At 38.5% G+C, this 12,984-nt stretch overlaps 1 protein-coding gene across 3 annotated transcripts in view; it reads right to left on the bottom strand.

The window, feature by feature from the left end:
- KREMEN1 (kringle containing transmembrane protein 1) overlaps positions 1–12,984 on the bottom strand; it is a 42,514-nt gene that overhangs the window by 20,310 nt on the left and 9,220 nt on the right. For all 3 annotated transcript variants that reach the window (XM_057406162.1, XM_057406160.1, XM_057406163.1), the window contains exons 2-6: positions 12,507–12,669; positions 8,768–8,859; positions 1,858–1,982; positions 1,249–1,402; positions 460–792 (exon numbers count right to left, since the gene is read on the bottom strand). In XM_057406162.1, coding sequence (XP_057262145.1) covers positions 460–792; positions 1,249–1,402; positions 1,858–1,982; positions 8,768–8,859; positions 12,507–12,669 — 867 coding nt within the window. The remainder of the gene's footprint in view (positions 1–459; positions 793–1,248; positions 1,403–1,857; positions 1,983–8,767; positions 8,860–12,506; positions 12,670–12,984) is intronic.

The following is a 12,984-nucleotide window of genomic DNA, read 5'->3' as shown; positions in this document are numbered from 1 at the left end:
GATGCCAGAAAAAGCCTGTACTTCAACAAGTTGGGGTTCTCCAAATTTTTCTGGAAGCTGCTGTTCATCATAACAGTAGGTACAACTGAAGGACTAAAATGTTTTCTTCTGAGTGTAACAGACTGTTGTGAAGAGCCAAGATTAACAAAGATGCAGGCAGACTACTGTCTTTTGTTTCAGCCTTGTCATTTTCCAATCTGATTTGACAGGTATGTATAAGATTTAATTTTTAAAAATTATATTTTGCTATTTTATGACATATCTGGCTGGAGTCTTCTGAACAGTGAAATGTTAGTGAAGCTTTTACCCACTGAGCAGTGGCAATAAGATAGAAGAAACACCCGTAGATGTGGGAGTTAAAAATATTTGCTCTTTTTTTGCCAATTCAGAAATCTTTTATGTTAATTAAATGCTTTAACAGCTCACTGAAAGGTAGAAACAGCAAAGTTGGTCTCTTACCTCTGTATCTGATAGCAAATCCCTGGGCTTGATTAATTTCATCTGAGAAAAAGTACAAAATGACAAAATCCAAAGAGATGTTAAATGTCTGGGGAGGCCGGTTCTTGCCATTAAAACGAGCTAGAACATGATACGTATAGCCATCCAGCAGTTCCACCATATCTGTAGCATCTTTGATTTCAAAAAGGGCAAAGCTGAAGTGGATTTGGGATGCTCCTGGAACTTGTATGGTCCAGTAGCAGACTTTGCCTGTGCCGTATGTGTCAGGAAAATCTGGGGAATAGATCACAGCTGTAGCAGAAGTGTAATTCCCTCCACAGGCACCAATAAGGGCTGTGAAAAGAAAAGGAGGAAGAGTGGTGTTAACTGGTTTATAGCAAGTTCTGTTTGGTTTAATAAAAAAGCCCAAGTTATTATAGATTGAGATTTTATTTGAGGCACCTCACTTGATCATGTATCTACCCTCTGGTAAGATCAGTTCTGAAGGAGTCTTTCTGTGACATACTGTTTGTGGTAGCTGAGTTAGTACCATTTGTAGGGAAGTAAGAGACAACCTCTACAGCATGAATTAGTTGCCTGAGCAGGCATAATTTCTTGGAAGAACGATTTCACATTATTAATGGATGTGAATTTTATGCCGAAATGGAAAGCAGCTTTCTTTTATACTGAATTTAGGTGTTTTGATGTTTTGTGTGCAACTGTTCTCACTGCATTTAAACCCTTTTCCCTAATTTGCTGAACATTTGAGGCCTCTCCTTTGGGAAAAACTGTGTCTGTTTCAATACTTACTGTCAAAAAGAATGACTCTGCCATCCCCACCGCAAGGCTGAGTATGGTCTCCAAAGCAAACACTGTTGCATTCCGTACTGGCTGCCTCCCCGTATCTCCAGTAGTCAGGATTATTTCCACAGAAACAAGCATAACCTGACTCCATGCCTGCAAACTTTGACAACAAAGAAGCATAAGGAAGGAAAGGATAATATTTAAAGGAGAGACAGCAGGAGGCTGTATGAGCAAGAAAGCTGGCGGCAGAGTATGTGTGTTTTGGAGAAGTATGATTAGTCAAAGGTCCCACCACAAACTGGTTTTGTTTGAGCTGTCAGGATGCTACTTGAGAAAGATCAAGCGGAGGGCAATTAGGGCACCCTATCACTCATAACTGCAGGAAGCAAGCATATTTTGTCCTGGTATCCTGGCATTATTCACTGGTCATTTGCCCAAACTGCTCTGGATGCAGAGAGAGGGCTAGGTCCCTGGAACAGAGGGAGACCTTAGACCTCCTAAAGGTTAAAAAAAAAAAAGTGGGGAGGGGGGCAGGGAAATATGATGAAGAGCTCTTGGCATATTGCTATCTTCTGTCTTTGAAAATATCTTGTAAATGTATTTCAAAGAAATCACCTTGAATTGTTGACTTCGACAGGAACTGATGCATGTTTGAATAGTAAGTTTATTGGAGGTCTCGCTGGTGCCAGTCAAAGGTGGTGGCTCTCCATGGTCCTTGTAACACCCTAGATTCCCTGGCACTGGCAAGGATAACAGACAACAGTCATTTTAAAGGTGTGCCTGGCAACACCCAAGACACAGACCACTTTATGCACTACCTGGCTCCTAGGCAGCTCTCTATATGTCCTTGTCTTCATTTTGCAGTATGGGAAATGTTACTCTATTCTAGATCCTTGTTATATTTTCCAAACATGTCCAGGGATAAATGACAGGTAGTGAAATAGCATCATATCTTCTTAGCAATACACCTGCAATACTCTGTAGTTGGTTTCTGTAAGCCACAGTAATACAGACAAGGTAAATACCTGTTTCATTTCTCTTGATAGAGACAATTACAAAAAAAAAACCGGCATTATTACATGGGTTCAGAGGTTTGGAGGTTTTAAAATACTACCACTCATATCCTAACAATGTAAAATCAATACTGTGATTTCAGTCTGATCTTCAAAACAATGACATTCTGGAAGTTTTCTAAACAGGATACTTGAGAGAAGAAACCTAAGCTCTTTTAGGATGGAGTTTATCAAGTTTTATGGGAGGGTCTATATACTTATGTAGGAGAATTTCTTAATATTTAAAATTCAAATTCTGGTATGAATTTAAAATATGTTTTTTGGTGTGTAAAAAGAGATTGAAAATGAGCAATATTACTTTTTTAAGAAACATGTAGTTATACTGTACGAATCAACACTTCAAGGCTTGCTGGTCAGTATGGCAGATCAGAAAGTTTTCACCCTTCAATGCATAATTTGTCCTCTGGTTTGGTTTTGTTTTGTTCTTGCAGTTTTCATCAAAGCACTGGAATTTAGACATGACTACTAGAGAGAGGATATAGGGTACAATATAGTGCTGTGCTAATGGCATAAAATTATCCCTTGCCTACTTGTCGTATCTGCTTACATACTTGGAATTAATCTGTTACCAGCTCATTGGTCAGATAGTTTTTATTTCTGTGCCAGATTGACAAGGATTATTTTTTGTTCACGTCCACTACTATGTATAACATGTGATGCGGTAAGAGACTGTGTAAGAGTTTGACTTTCTCAGTCATTTGTTATTCCAGTACCCAGTAAACTCTGAACTCTCACTACTGTCCCACAGCACTGATTCAGGTTTTTGACTTACCAACAGGGTTTTGGGTTGGTTTGGGGATTTTGGTTTGGTTTGGTTTGGTTTTTTGGGGGGTGAGGGGTAGGGGGAAGCAGCGTCCGATGCCTGTTAGCATGTGGTTCAGTTGCTTTGGGGCTCCTTTTGAGCTAGTCATCTCTTGTACAGGTGGTCCTTTTCTCTATCAGATAACCCATGTGTTAGTAAACTGCTTCTGTATTATTATACTATCACATAAATACCATAGGAATGCAATGATGCTTTTTGTACTGAGAAGTCTTTATAGTAGTCCTGAAAGTATCTCTTCACTGGATTCTGGAAGGCCCATTTCTGGGATTTCTGATTCATGTCCATGTGCAGCAGCTGCTGAAATAATGTTTTGAGTTCAGAATTTCTGTTTGTCTGATCTTAACAAAGATGGGTTTGTCCTTATTCTTTTGGAATATGATACGCTAAGCTCGTAAACTGATGACAGTTTACTGTTAAAATTGGAGTCATTCTGACATCTGGAACAGTTAACAGGTCTGAGTTCCTGCTCCCATACTTAGGCTATGTTGCCTATGGCGGCTTCCTCATTTTGAGGAAGAGGGTTAGCATATCTCTTAGTGACCAGCAAATATACTGGTGTGTATATGGTTATACTCTTAAGGAGCATGAGTATAGTGTTATAAAGAAGAATTAATGAAGTTGGGAAGAAAATTCATATTGTATATTTTCATAATGTAAATTGAATTTATATATTTTTTGAAGAATTAGATGTTGTTGCTTGAAATATTGTTCATAAAATAATTTTCTGAGAATGACACAATTTAAATTATAAATGCTTGCACAGAATTATGGCTTTGGTATGCCCTGCACCAACATGCATATGAGTACTGCGACTTCAAGTTACAGCCTGATTTAACATACCTTTGGAAATCCCCATTTGCAGCCCCACCCCAGCTGAGTGCAGCTGGGCAGATAACTCTGAGCGCTCAGTTTTTCTGTACAGTGCATGATTTCACGATCCTGAGAAAGCTTCATTCTCCTTGGAGACTTGGGATTTCTTAAAATTCTACTTTTTTTTTTTTTTTTTTTTAAGGTAACTTTATTGGTGAGACCCTTCAGCCTTTTCTCCAGAGGATTAGTACTTCAGTATGTTCCATGCTAAGCAACCAGACTGAGCAATTTAAAAGCTGCTTATATTGTGTAACTAAATCAAGCCTACTATCTGGGTACAGCTTAATTAGTCTCCCTGGTGTCCCAACAGCATTTTAACTTTCTCTTCTCTAGCAAACAAAATTAGTGTCCTGTGATTTGGAATAAACAAGAGAAGCATCAATCTAACCCAACAGTGAATAGTAAGTTCCATGTCACTGCCCAGCTCTTCAGATAACTTTGACATCAAATCAACAAATGACGTGAGCTGAAGGATATATGCTCATCTAAAAGAACTTCATAGTCCCACACCAAATATATAAATAAACAGTCCCCTGAACTGGGGCAACACATGTAAAAGTTTACTCTGTACATGCATATATGATTTTGATATGCCATCTCTTCCTATGGCTACTGACGGCTGGTCCTAAACCTGAGGCACCACTCAGAGGCTCTGGGCACTCCCTAGCAGCTTTGCAATGCCGGCACGGAGGTTGTCACAACAGTGGAGCCAGGCTCTTCACAGTGATGCGTTTTGGACAAGAAGTAATGAGCTTAAGTTGAAACATGAGATGTTCAGACTGGATACAAGGAAAATCATTTCACCATGCTGGCAGTCAAGCATGGGAACAAGGGCCCAAAGAGGGAGTGTATTCTGCATCCCTGGAGGTTCTCATGGCCTGACGCGATAAACTTGGTCTAGCCTCACAAACTGAATAACTTGGTCTGATCTCAGAGCTGGCCCTACCTTGTGCAAGGAGGCTGGAGGAGATGACGGCCTGAGGTCCCTTCCAACCTGGGGTATCCTACAACCCTATGTATATATGTGTGTGTAGGTATATATGTATATATACATATGCATGTACATATATACATATGTATTTATACATATATATGTATATATACATATATATGTAAGTATACATACGTAAAGCAATGAAGAATCAAAAGTGCTTCTAGATAGGTAATGACTGTTTAGTTACTCTGAGCTTTAAAAATTTTCAACATAATCTTTTGCCTTAATTTGTTCTAGCTACTAAGGAAACTTTGCAAAACTGAAATAGTCAATATTCTGCAATTACTGTTCATGCTGATCAGTGATGTCTCACCATTACACTGTCTTCACCCATTTGTTCTCTTGTGCTTAAAATGTCACCTCTTTTATGAAAGCACGCTATTTGTCTTTTAAGCAGCATATGGCATAATGAGGTCTTGGCAAACACCAGAGCTTCTGCATATTACACATTAAGGCACACATATTAAATCATGGAATTCATCCTTTTGAGCTCCAAACCGTATTCCAGCTAAGCTCGTCCATGTGTCTTTCAAAAACCTCGTAGCTTTTTGCAATGGTTGGTCTGGTCTGCACCAGGATACTGTCTCAAATTGTGCAAGCTACTCCCTTCATTCTTGTGTTAAAATCTGGACAAGTCAATCTTGGAGTGATCGATACAGCTCTGTATAACTTATCTGGCTCTGCTATTTAATACTTTATCAATATTTCAGTCAACTTTACTAGATGACATATATGCACACAGGAAATCTGTTTATGGCAAGAGACTCACGTGGGCCACAAACATGGAGATGCAATTAAGTAAGACTGCAAGCCTTTTACGTTTTGGTAGCCTAAGTTACTTCCTTTGAATTTCAACCTAACCTCATTAACAGAGATAAAAAAAAAAAAAGAAGTCAGGAATAGCTGCAACATTGCCAACAAACCATCTAAAGCATTTGGTTCTGAATTCTCCATGTGAGATGCACATGTTCTCTCAGGACTCAGTGCTGCCTTTTTGCCTTTTGTTTATGTCCATTCCAGGCTGCTTAGCAGACAAGCCATTAAGAGAAGGAGAGGAAGAAAAGGGAAGACTAAGCTCCTACTGAGGTAACTACCACTGTCTTCTGTAATTATGCCCATCCATCCTCATCTAACATTACTAAATTCTCTATAGCATGTTTACACATGCAGAATGCCAGAACACATTTCTGAATTAAGTGTTACATATAAGTATTAGTGCATGAGACACACGATATAATCATGTGAAATCATCATCATAATGAAAAATTCTTAACTGTAGATCCTTAATTATTGTAACAGTGAATCACTGCATGCAAATCTCTCTAGGCAATCAAGATGTTTCATGTTGTTGGCATTGTAGTGGTGTATGTGGTTATAGTTTATAAGTAAATTATGCTCCAGATACTTTTCTTTTCTAGTAGTAAATATAATTATGGAAAATAAGCTTATGTAAGACAATTTTTGCTTCTAAAAAATAGCATTTCTTTACACAATTGCTTTCTGTTCACAGAACTCAGTTTTGTATTATGCACTTCACAAGTTGGTTTTGATGGTCCTATGATTCAGCATCATGCTTACTGAAAACAGAAAATCTGGTAAAGAATAAAAGGTTTGTTTTGTTTTTTGGGGGGTTATTACTTTTTTTTTCCTTACACAGCTTCATACACCATGAGGTTTGTATTAAGACTTGGATGGGCTTGCAATGTACAGTTTGTTCTAAATTGCTGCAATTCCTTTTTCTAGTATCCAGTTTCAGTGCAATGCTTGAAGCAGCTGCTACTGGCCAAAGGGACATTTTTTAAATGTAAGTCTGGATTATCTGTGCAAGTAACTGTCCAACTTTAAATCCTCTGCTCCCCACCACAGAGAAAATGAGTGAGGCTGCTTTTAAAAGGATCCTTTGTGTAGAACAAATGGAGGGGAGAGAATTTGCCTTTCAGCTTTTTTACTGGTGCCATATCCAGAGAATTTGTTAACATCTGTGGTCTTTACAGAAAATGCAAATTCTTCCATTTTAGACCAAGATAAATCTCCCAATTAGGAGGGTCACGTTTCCTAAATAGGACCTGGTATATCAGAAAAATAAGAGTAAGATGTCCTCTGAACAATGAGAATTGGGGTGTTAAATGATTTTGTGTTATTTAAATTAGACTCCCTAATCTGTATTTAAGTCTGGGTAAGTCACCTGACTTAAGGTCACACATATGTATTTGTTTGCCTTGCTTGGAGAAGTGATTCACTCACATTCATAAAAAAAACCAAACTGTGAACAAAGTAAAAAAAATCTTTTTAGATCCATTTTTCTTTGTTTGGTTTTGTTTACTTCAAGTAAGAAATATACTTCTTCCAATTGAAAGTATCCCTACCTAAGGACAACTGATGATGATTAACAGCATACATGTTATCCATTAGAGAGTACTCACACAGAAGTTAGGAAAGCAACTAAAGGCATAAACTATTAGACTTAAAATGTGTATTTATGGTTGCTTGTTAACATGCAAATCTGGAATATATTTTTAATATTTAGGCATATTTTAAAGAATGTGATTCTTAAGAGTTTATCCTGGAGCATTCAGGAAATTTTGGAACATATTGTCACGAATCATAGGATCACAAAATGGCTTAGGTTGGAGAGACCCTAAAGCTCATGCAGTTCCAACCCCCTGCCACAGGCAAGGACACCTTCCACTAGAGCAGCTTGCTCCAAGCCCCTGTGTCCAACCTGGCCTTGAACACTGCCAGGCATGGGGCAGCCACAGCTTCTCTGGGCACCCTGTGCCAGCGCCTCAGCACCCCCACCCTGTGCCAGTGCCTCAGCACCCCCACAGGGAAGAGCTTCTGCCTAAGAGCTCATCTCAATCTCCCCTCTGGCAGGTTAAAGACATTCCCCCTTGTGCTGTCCTTACAGGCCCTTCTCCAAAGCCCTTCTCTAGGTTTCCTGTAGCCCCTTTAGGCACTGGAACCTGCTCAAAGGTCTCCCCAGACCCTTCTCTTCTCCAGGCTGAACAAGCCCAGCTCTCTCAGCCTGTCTCCATGAGAGAAGTTCACCAGCTCTCAGAGCAACATGACAAAACCTCCGCATTTTGGACAAGTAAATAATGTAATACATTAAAAATATTAAATACCAGGAGGAAGCTTCAGGTGAATAGCTTGTGAATGACCTGTTAAAATACCCAAGTCCAGTTTGTGGTTTCACATCAATGCTAAGTATATGCACTAGCAAGCAACAGAATTCTAGACCAGAGCTCCCATACACCAAACAAATAGCCATCTTTTCACTATGTCCTCTCACACTCTATTTATTTCTTCCAAGCAATTCTGTGTATGATGTGTTATACACATTAAACTAATGCCATCATTTTACAAGCTAACTGCAAATGATGGACACACGTAACTTGTAAAAAAATTAATTCATAATTTCCTATTAATTTCTGTCCTCTCGATTTCAATAAATGAATGACATATTTTTATGGATTAAAATACTAGCAGTACTTCAAGTTTTGAGTAATTTTCTGTCTGGTATTATTTGAAAATAATATAATCCAGTAATTCTGATATGAGATCAAAAGGATAGCAATGGAGGAACACTTCAGTAAGTTTACGTTTGTCCAGAGACCCATTTAAAATATTGCTTAGTCTGCAAATGAAAATAAGCTGACTGGCCTTATCCTAGTTTCTGTTCGAAAATCAGTACCCACTGTGGTGTAACTGCCAATATCCCTTAAACAGAGATGCAGGCCTAAAAAAATTTCATGGTGCTCTTACTTCGGCAGGATGGAATTTCACAGTATTTCCAATATATTCCATCCTCATGTTCTGCAATGTAGCACCATGGGCTCACATCTCCATCAGGGTTCCTGAAAGAGAAGAATAGTGTGTGAGTGAAAAGTCATCAAGTATTTTCAAAAAACCCACATAAAAATCAATTTTATTAAGCTTTGGTGTCATTATTATTCTTGTTCTAACAATTAATATTTAACTCGTTGGACTGACTTACCAAGAAAAATGCAAAAGTGGTCAGATCACTGTTTATTATAGTACACAACAAGCTAGTAGCGTCTAAAACTTAACTTATTTTTTCTTTAAGTATAAAAGGTGCAGAGCTATTTCTGGCCAGTACTGAGGAAGATCATGTGTCGAGGTTCTTTAGACTCCTAAACCTGATTTCTGCCTTGGTACAAAACAGTCCAGACTCCAACTTTCTGTATGTATGATAATAAAAATATTTATCCAATCAAGTCTTCTCGGAAAGCCTCAGGTCTTGTCTTTTCAGTAAAGCTGAGTAAATTCGTTCCAGTGATCTGATATATTGATGGATAATTCCTTATGCATCCATGATTATTCTGTGCTTATTTGATTATTTTGTGTAGCGTCATTTACAAGTGCATACCTAATTAGTCATTAGGTTATTTAAAGTTTCTTTGTATGTACAATTTGAAAAACTATTTGTATTAAAAAGATCCATTTAAGAAATTAACTTGTTATTTTGGACAGTCAGGTTGAAATAAGACCTCTTCTTGATAACTAGGGCCAACTACAATCTTTTTATCATGTACTTTGGCATGAATTCTATGAAGAGACCCCCCCTACACTGAAGTGTCAGTTCAGCTGCATCTTGTAATTTGGGCACATTAACAAGTCTTTGTGGGAGATCCAATTTTTGAACTGCTGGGAACAGTTTTTTGTCAAATAACAGAATGCTGAAGACAACTGGTAAGTTAACTTCAATTTAGCTGATTAAAATGCTGGTGTTAGGCTTTCAACAGACTAGTGGACGAGGAAGACTAGTGTGTTTGGAATTTAGGTGTAATGGCAGAGCTTCCAGTGGCTAAAGAAAGAAAACTAGTATCAAGGAAAGCTTGTACTCGGAAATAACACAATTTTCTTTGGTTTCACACTTACAGGAAATTTTGCATTTACACTTGCCTGACGGAAATCAGATGTCTGTAACTGAATCATGGTAATGGCACTCCACTTATAAATGCCTTAAAATGCAAGGAAATTGCAGAGAAATGTGATAAACATCTTTAGAAATCTTTGCCTTGAACCTCAAAAGTGCACACAAACAGAAAACAATCAAGTATCTTTCAAAATCTCCAAAAACTTCAGTCCACATAATTCTGTTATGGCTAAAATTAAGTTTAGCGGAACATTATGAGGAATTTCTGTCATAACAGGGTGTCTTGCAGTAAACAAAGTATTCCAAGTAGGCACCACCCATGCAGAGATAACCTGCTTCTGATTAGTGCTTTAAGTGTAAAATTACATTATTCAAATGTTGTCCTTAAAATTGAGCCTCAGAGGATCATAGTATGCCCTAAAAAAGCCTTGTGAGAAGGGAAGATCACCTTGTCCGTTGTCACAAAGCAAATGAGTGGCGAGAAACAGCTAAAACAGCAGTATCTTCACCCATGAAGCCCTGACAAGATTTGCATGCTAAAGATATGCTCTGACACTCTTAAAACAGTGACTTTGCAAGCTTTTTTTTTTCTTTTCCAACAGAATGTGAAGTCAAAAAGCATTTATTCATTAGGATCATCATTTCATACACCTGTGAGAATACTCTTGGGCCAAGTGATACAACAAAGAAGGAAATGGCTAACCTTCCAGTCAAACTTCACCTCAAAGGGGATAATCTAACACCCAGTAGATTGAGGCTAAAAAGCTGTATCTGGTAATTAAATTTCTCAGGCTTACATACCAATTTATAGGCTTCTTGCTCCTCATTTGCTGAGTAAAGTGAAACTCTAGTAAGGATAACTTGAATACCTGCATAAACATCTAGGATATTGCCATACAGCAACAATCAAAATTACCTTCTTGATTGTGCTGTTTGTATCAGTTAATTCAGTGGCCACTCGCCTTTCTATAGCTCCATATTATTATGTGCACTGAGAGACACATCTCTCTGCATGTCATGAAAATTATTATGCACTTTGTGGTGTTGGGCTGAGTGAAGCTGTGAAGTTGGTGTAAAATGTTTTTGAGGGGAACAGTCTTTTCAGTGCTCACATGCCAATCAGCTACTAGACTGCCTGATGGGTTTTCTCAAGAGAATGGCCAACTTCTATAGTGTTTCTTTAGTAGGTGGTGTAGTTTTTGCTCCTCCAAGATGCTGAACTGATTCAAAAAAATGCATCAATTCTGAAGTTGGCAATAATGCTTTCTCCTTCTATGGCTGAAAACAGAGTCCACTGGTGTAACACATTGAACAATGTTATTTTGAAGCACTGATGTAGCCACTGGAAAAGATCCCAAGTCTTTTTCTTCCCTGCCCTTCACCAATGTTCCCCAATCAGAAATACCCTGCTGAGGCACCAAATACTCTGGAAACACAACTGACTCCTTTCATCAGTGTGCTCATCCCTGTGCTGCATGTCACAAGACCCCTTCTTTGTGCTTTCTTAGTTATTCTCCATTAACTGTCTGGTTCTGTCTCTGTTATATTTTGTCTGTCTGTGATTAAATATGGTAAAGTTTGAAGGCGTCAACTGTATAGGCTCTACCCTGGAAAGCCTATAGCCTGCCAAGTAGAAGTATCTTCCAGAAGAATTGAGGTGTGGTTTGAACCTTCTCACGGAGGAAACATTGCTATGGCTCAGGTAACTCAGTTCTTAACTGCATGGGTTGAACATCTCTGTTCTCATTACACAGTGCGAGACACCACTCAATTTTATAAGTGTCCTAGATGAGCTGATGACTATCGCTGTTTAAGAAATATATCTATGAGGTTATTCCCTACCTATTTCCATAGGAAGTATAGACAGGTATAAAAACTTAGCTGGTCAGTCCTTGCAAAGATAAAACTGCGTGTAACTTCCTGATGCACAACATCAGGGAGTTAAATGCTGCAGGCTAAAAAGAGTCTGCAGAGCCTAAACATCTCTGAACTTATTCTTATTTGCCTCCTAAATTCTGGAGTTCTTATTTAAGTTTCACTCCAAGTTCTACCCACAGAACTTCTATCTCTCTTTAGAAGGCAAGGAAATGAAAGGGGATCTGCCATGGTTTAAGCTGGTGTTGTAACCACTGACAGTTGAGCTTCCAAATTCAAGCAACAGCTCTAAGTCACTGAAAAGCTTACGCTGAGAACTTAGCAAAAAACTCAGAAACGGAACAGAGAACAGAAATAGGCTTGTGGGTGAGGATAAAAACCATAATGTTGCAGTCTGCCACAGACATTCACTAGTGCTTCTATACTTGTGACCTGGATAATTTTTTTTATCTCCACCTTTTCATTTAAGTAACCTCTAGTCTTTCTCCATGATGCCAAATACAGGTTGGATATATGATCTGGACTTTGTGTGAGAGCTGGGTTGATAAAGTTATTCTACTAATGGTGCTTGAAGATTCAGGGTACTGATTACAGGATAAACCAAAACCTATTAGACATCCATGGTTCTGACATTCTTCACTGCGTGATAGGAAGTTTCCTAATTTTTTGTCAAGTGTTTAAAGTAATACTGGGTAATCAGGCAATGTTAGTAGCCGAGATACTTCTTACCTGCAGTAGTTATGCTCTCCAAGCCCTCCCTCCCCATTGGGATATTTCAAAGTATTATAAGGATGCTCAAAGGTTTCATTCCAAAAAAGACAAGGTTTCCCTGCATATTGGGAGGTCTGGTTCTGAGTGCCACGATAGTCAGCCCCATTTGCTGTATAACATTCTGGGAAGAAATGGAAATGGAGAAAGAGAATGAATGTATGTAGGTTTAGTCTTTGGTTGTTCTTCCCTCACCCTCCACCCCCATCCCAAAACATCATGTTTCCTTTCACTAACATACTTCCTGCATTGTTTAGGCAACTAAAGGTGCTGTCTGGGATGTAAGTTTTCTCTCAAACATCTATTGAAGAGATTATGATTTCATTAATTTACTAAACAATGTATAAGACAGGTCTGAAGAGTGGTTAATACAATTAACATGCACTTTCTGAATGCACTTTCACAATTAACAGGCACTTTACTAAACAACGTATAAGAC

The sequence above is a fragment of the Pezoporus wallicus genome, unplaced genomic scaffold (genome assembly GCF_028554395.1).
Source record: "Pezoporus wallicus isolate ANWC-B61680 ecotype Strahan unplaced genomic scaffold, APGP_CSIRO_Pwel_v1 contig_8819, whole genome shotgun sequence".
NCBI classification, from domain to species: domain Eukaryota; kingdom Metazoa; phylum Chordata; class Aves; order Psittaciformes; family Psittacidae; genus Pezoporus; species Pezoporus wallicus.
Note: the sequence above shows the minus strand (reverse complement) of the source record. Positions and strands in the feature narration are given on the sequence as shown.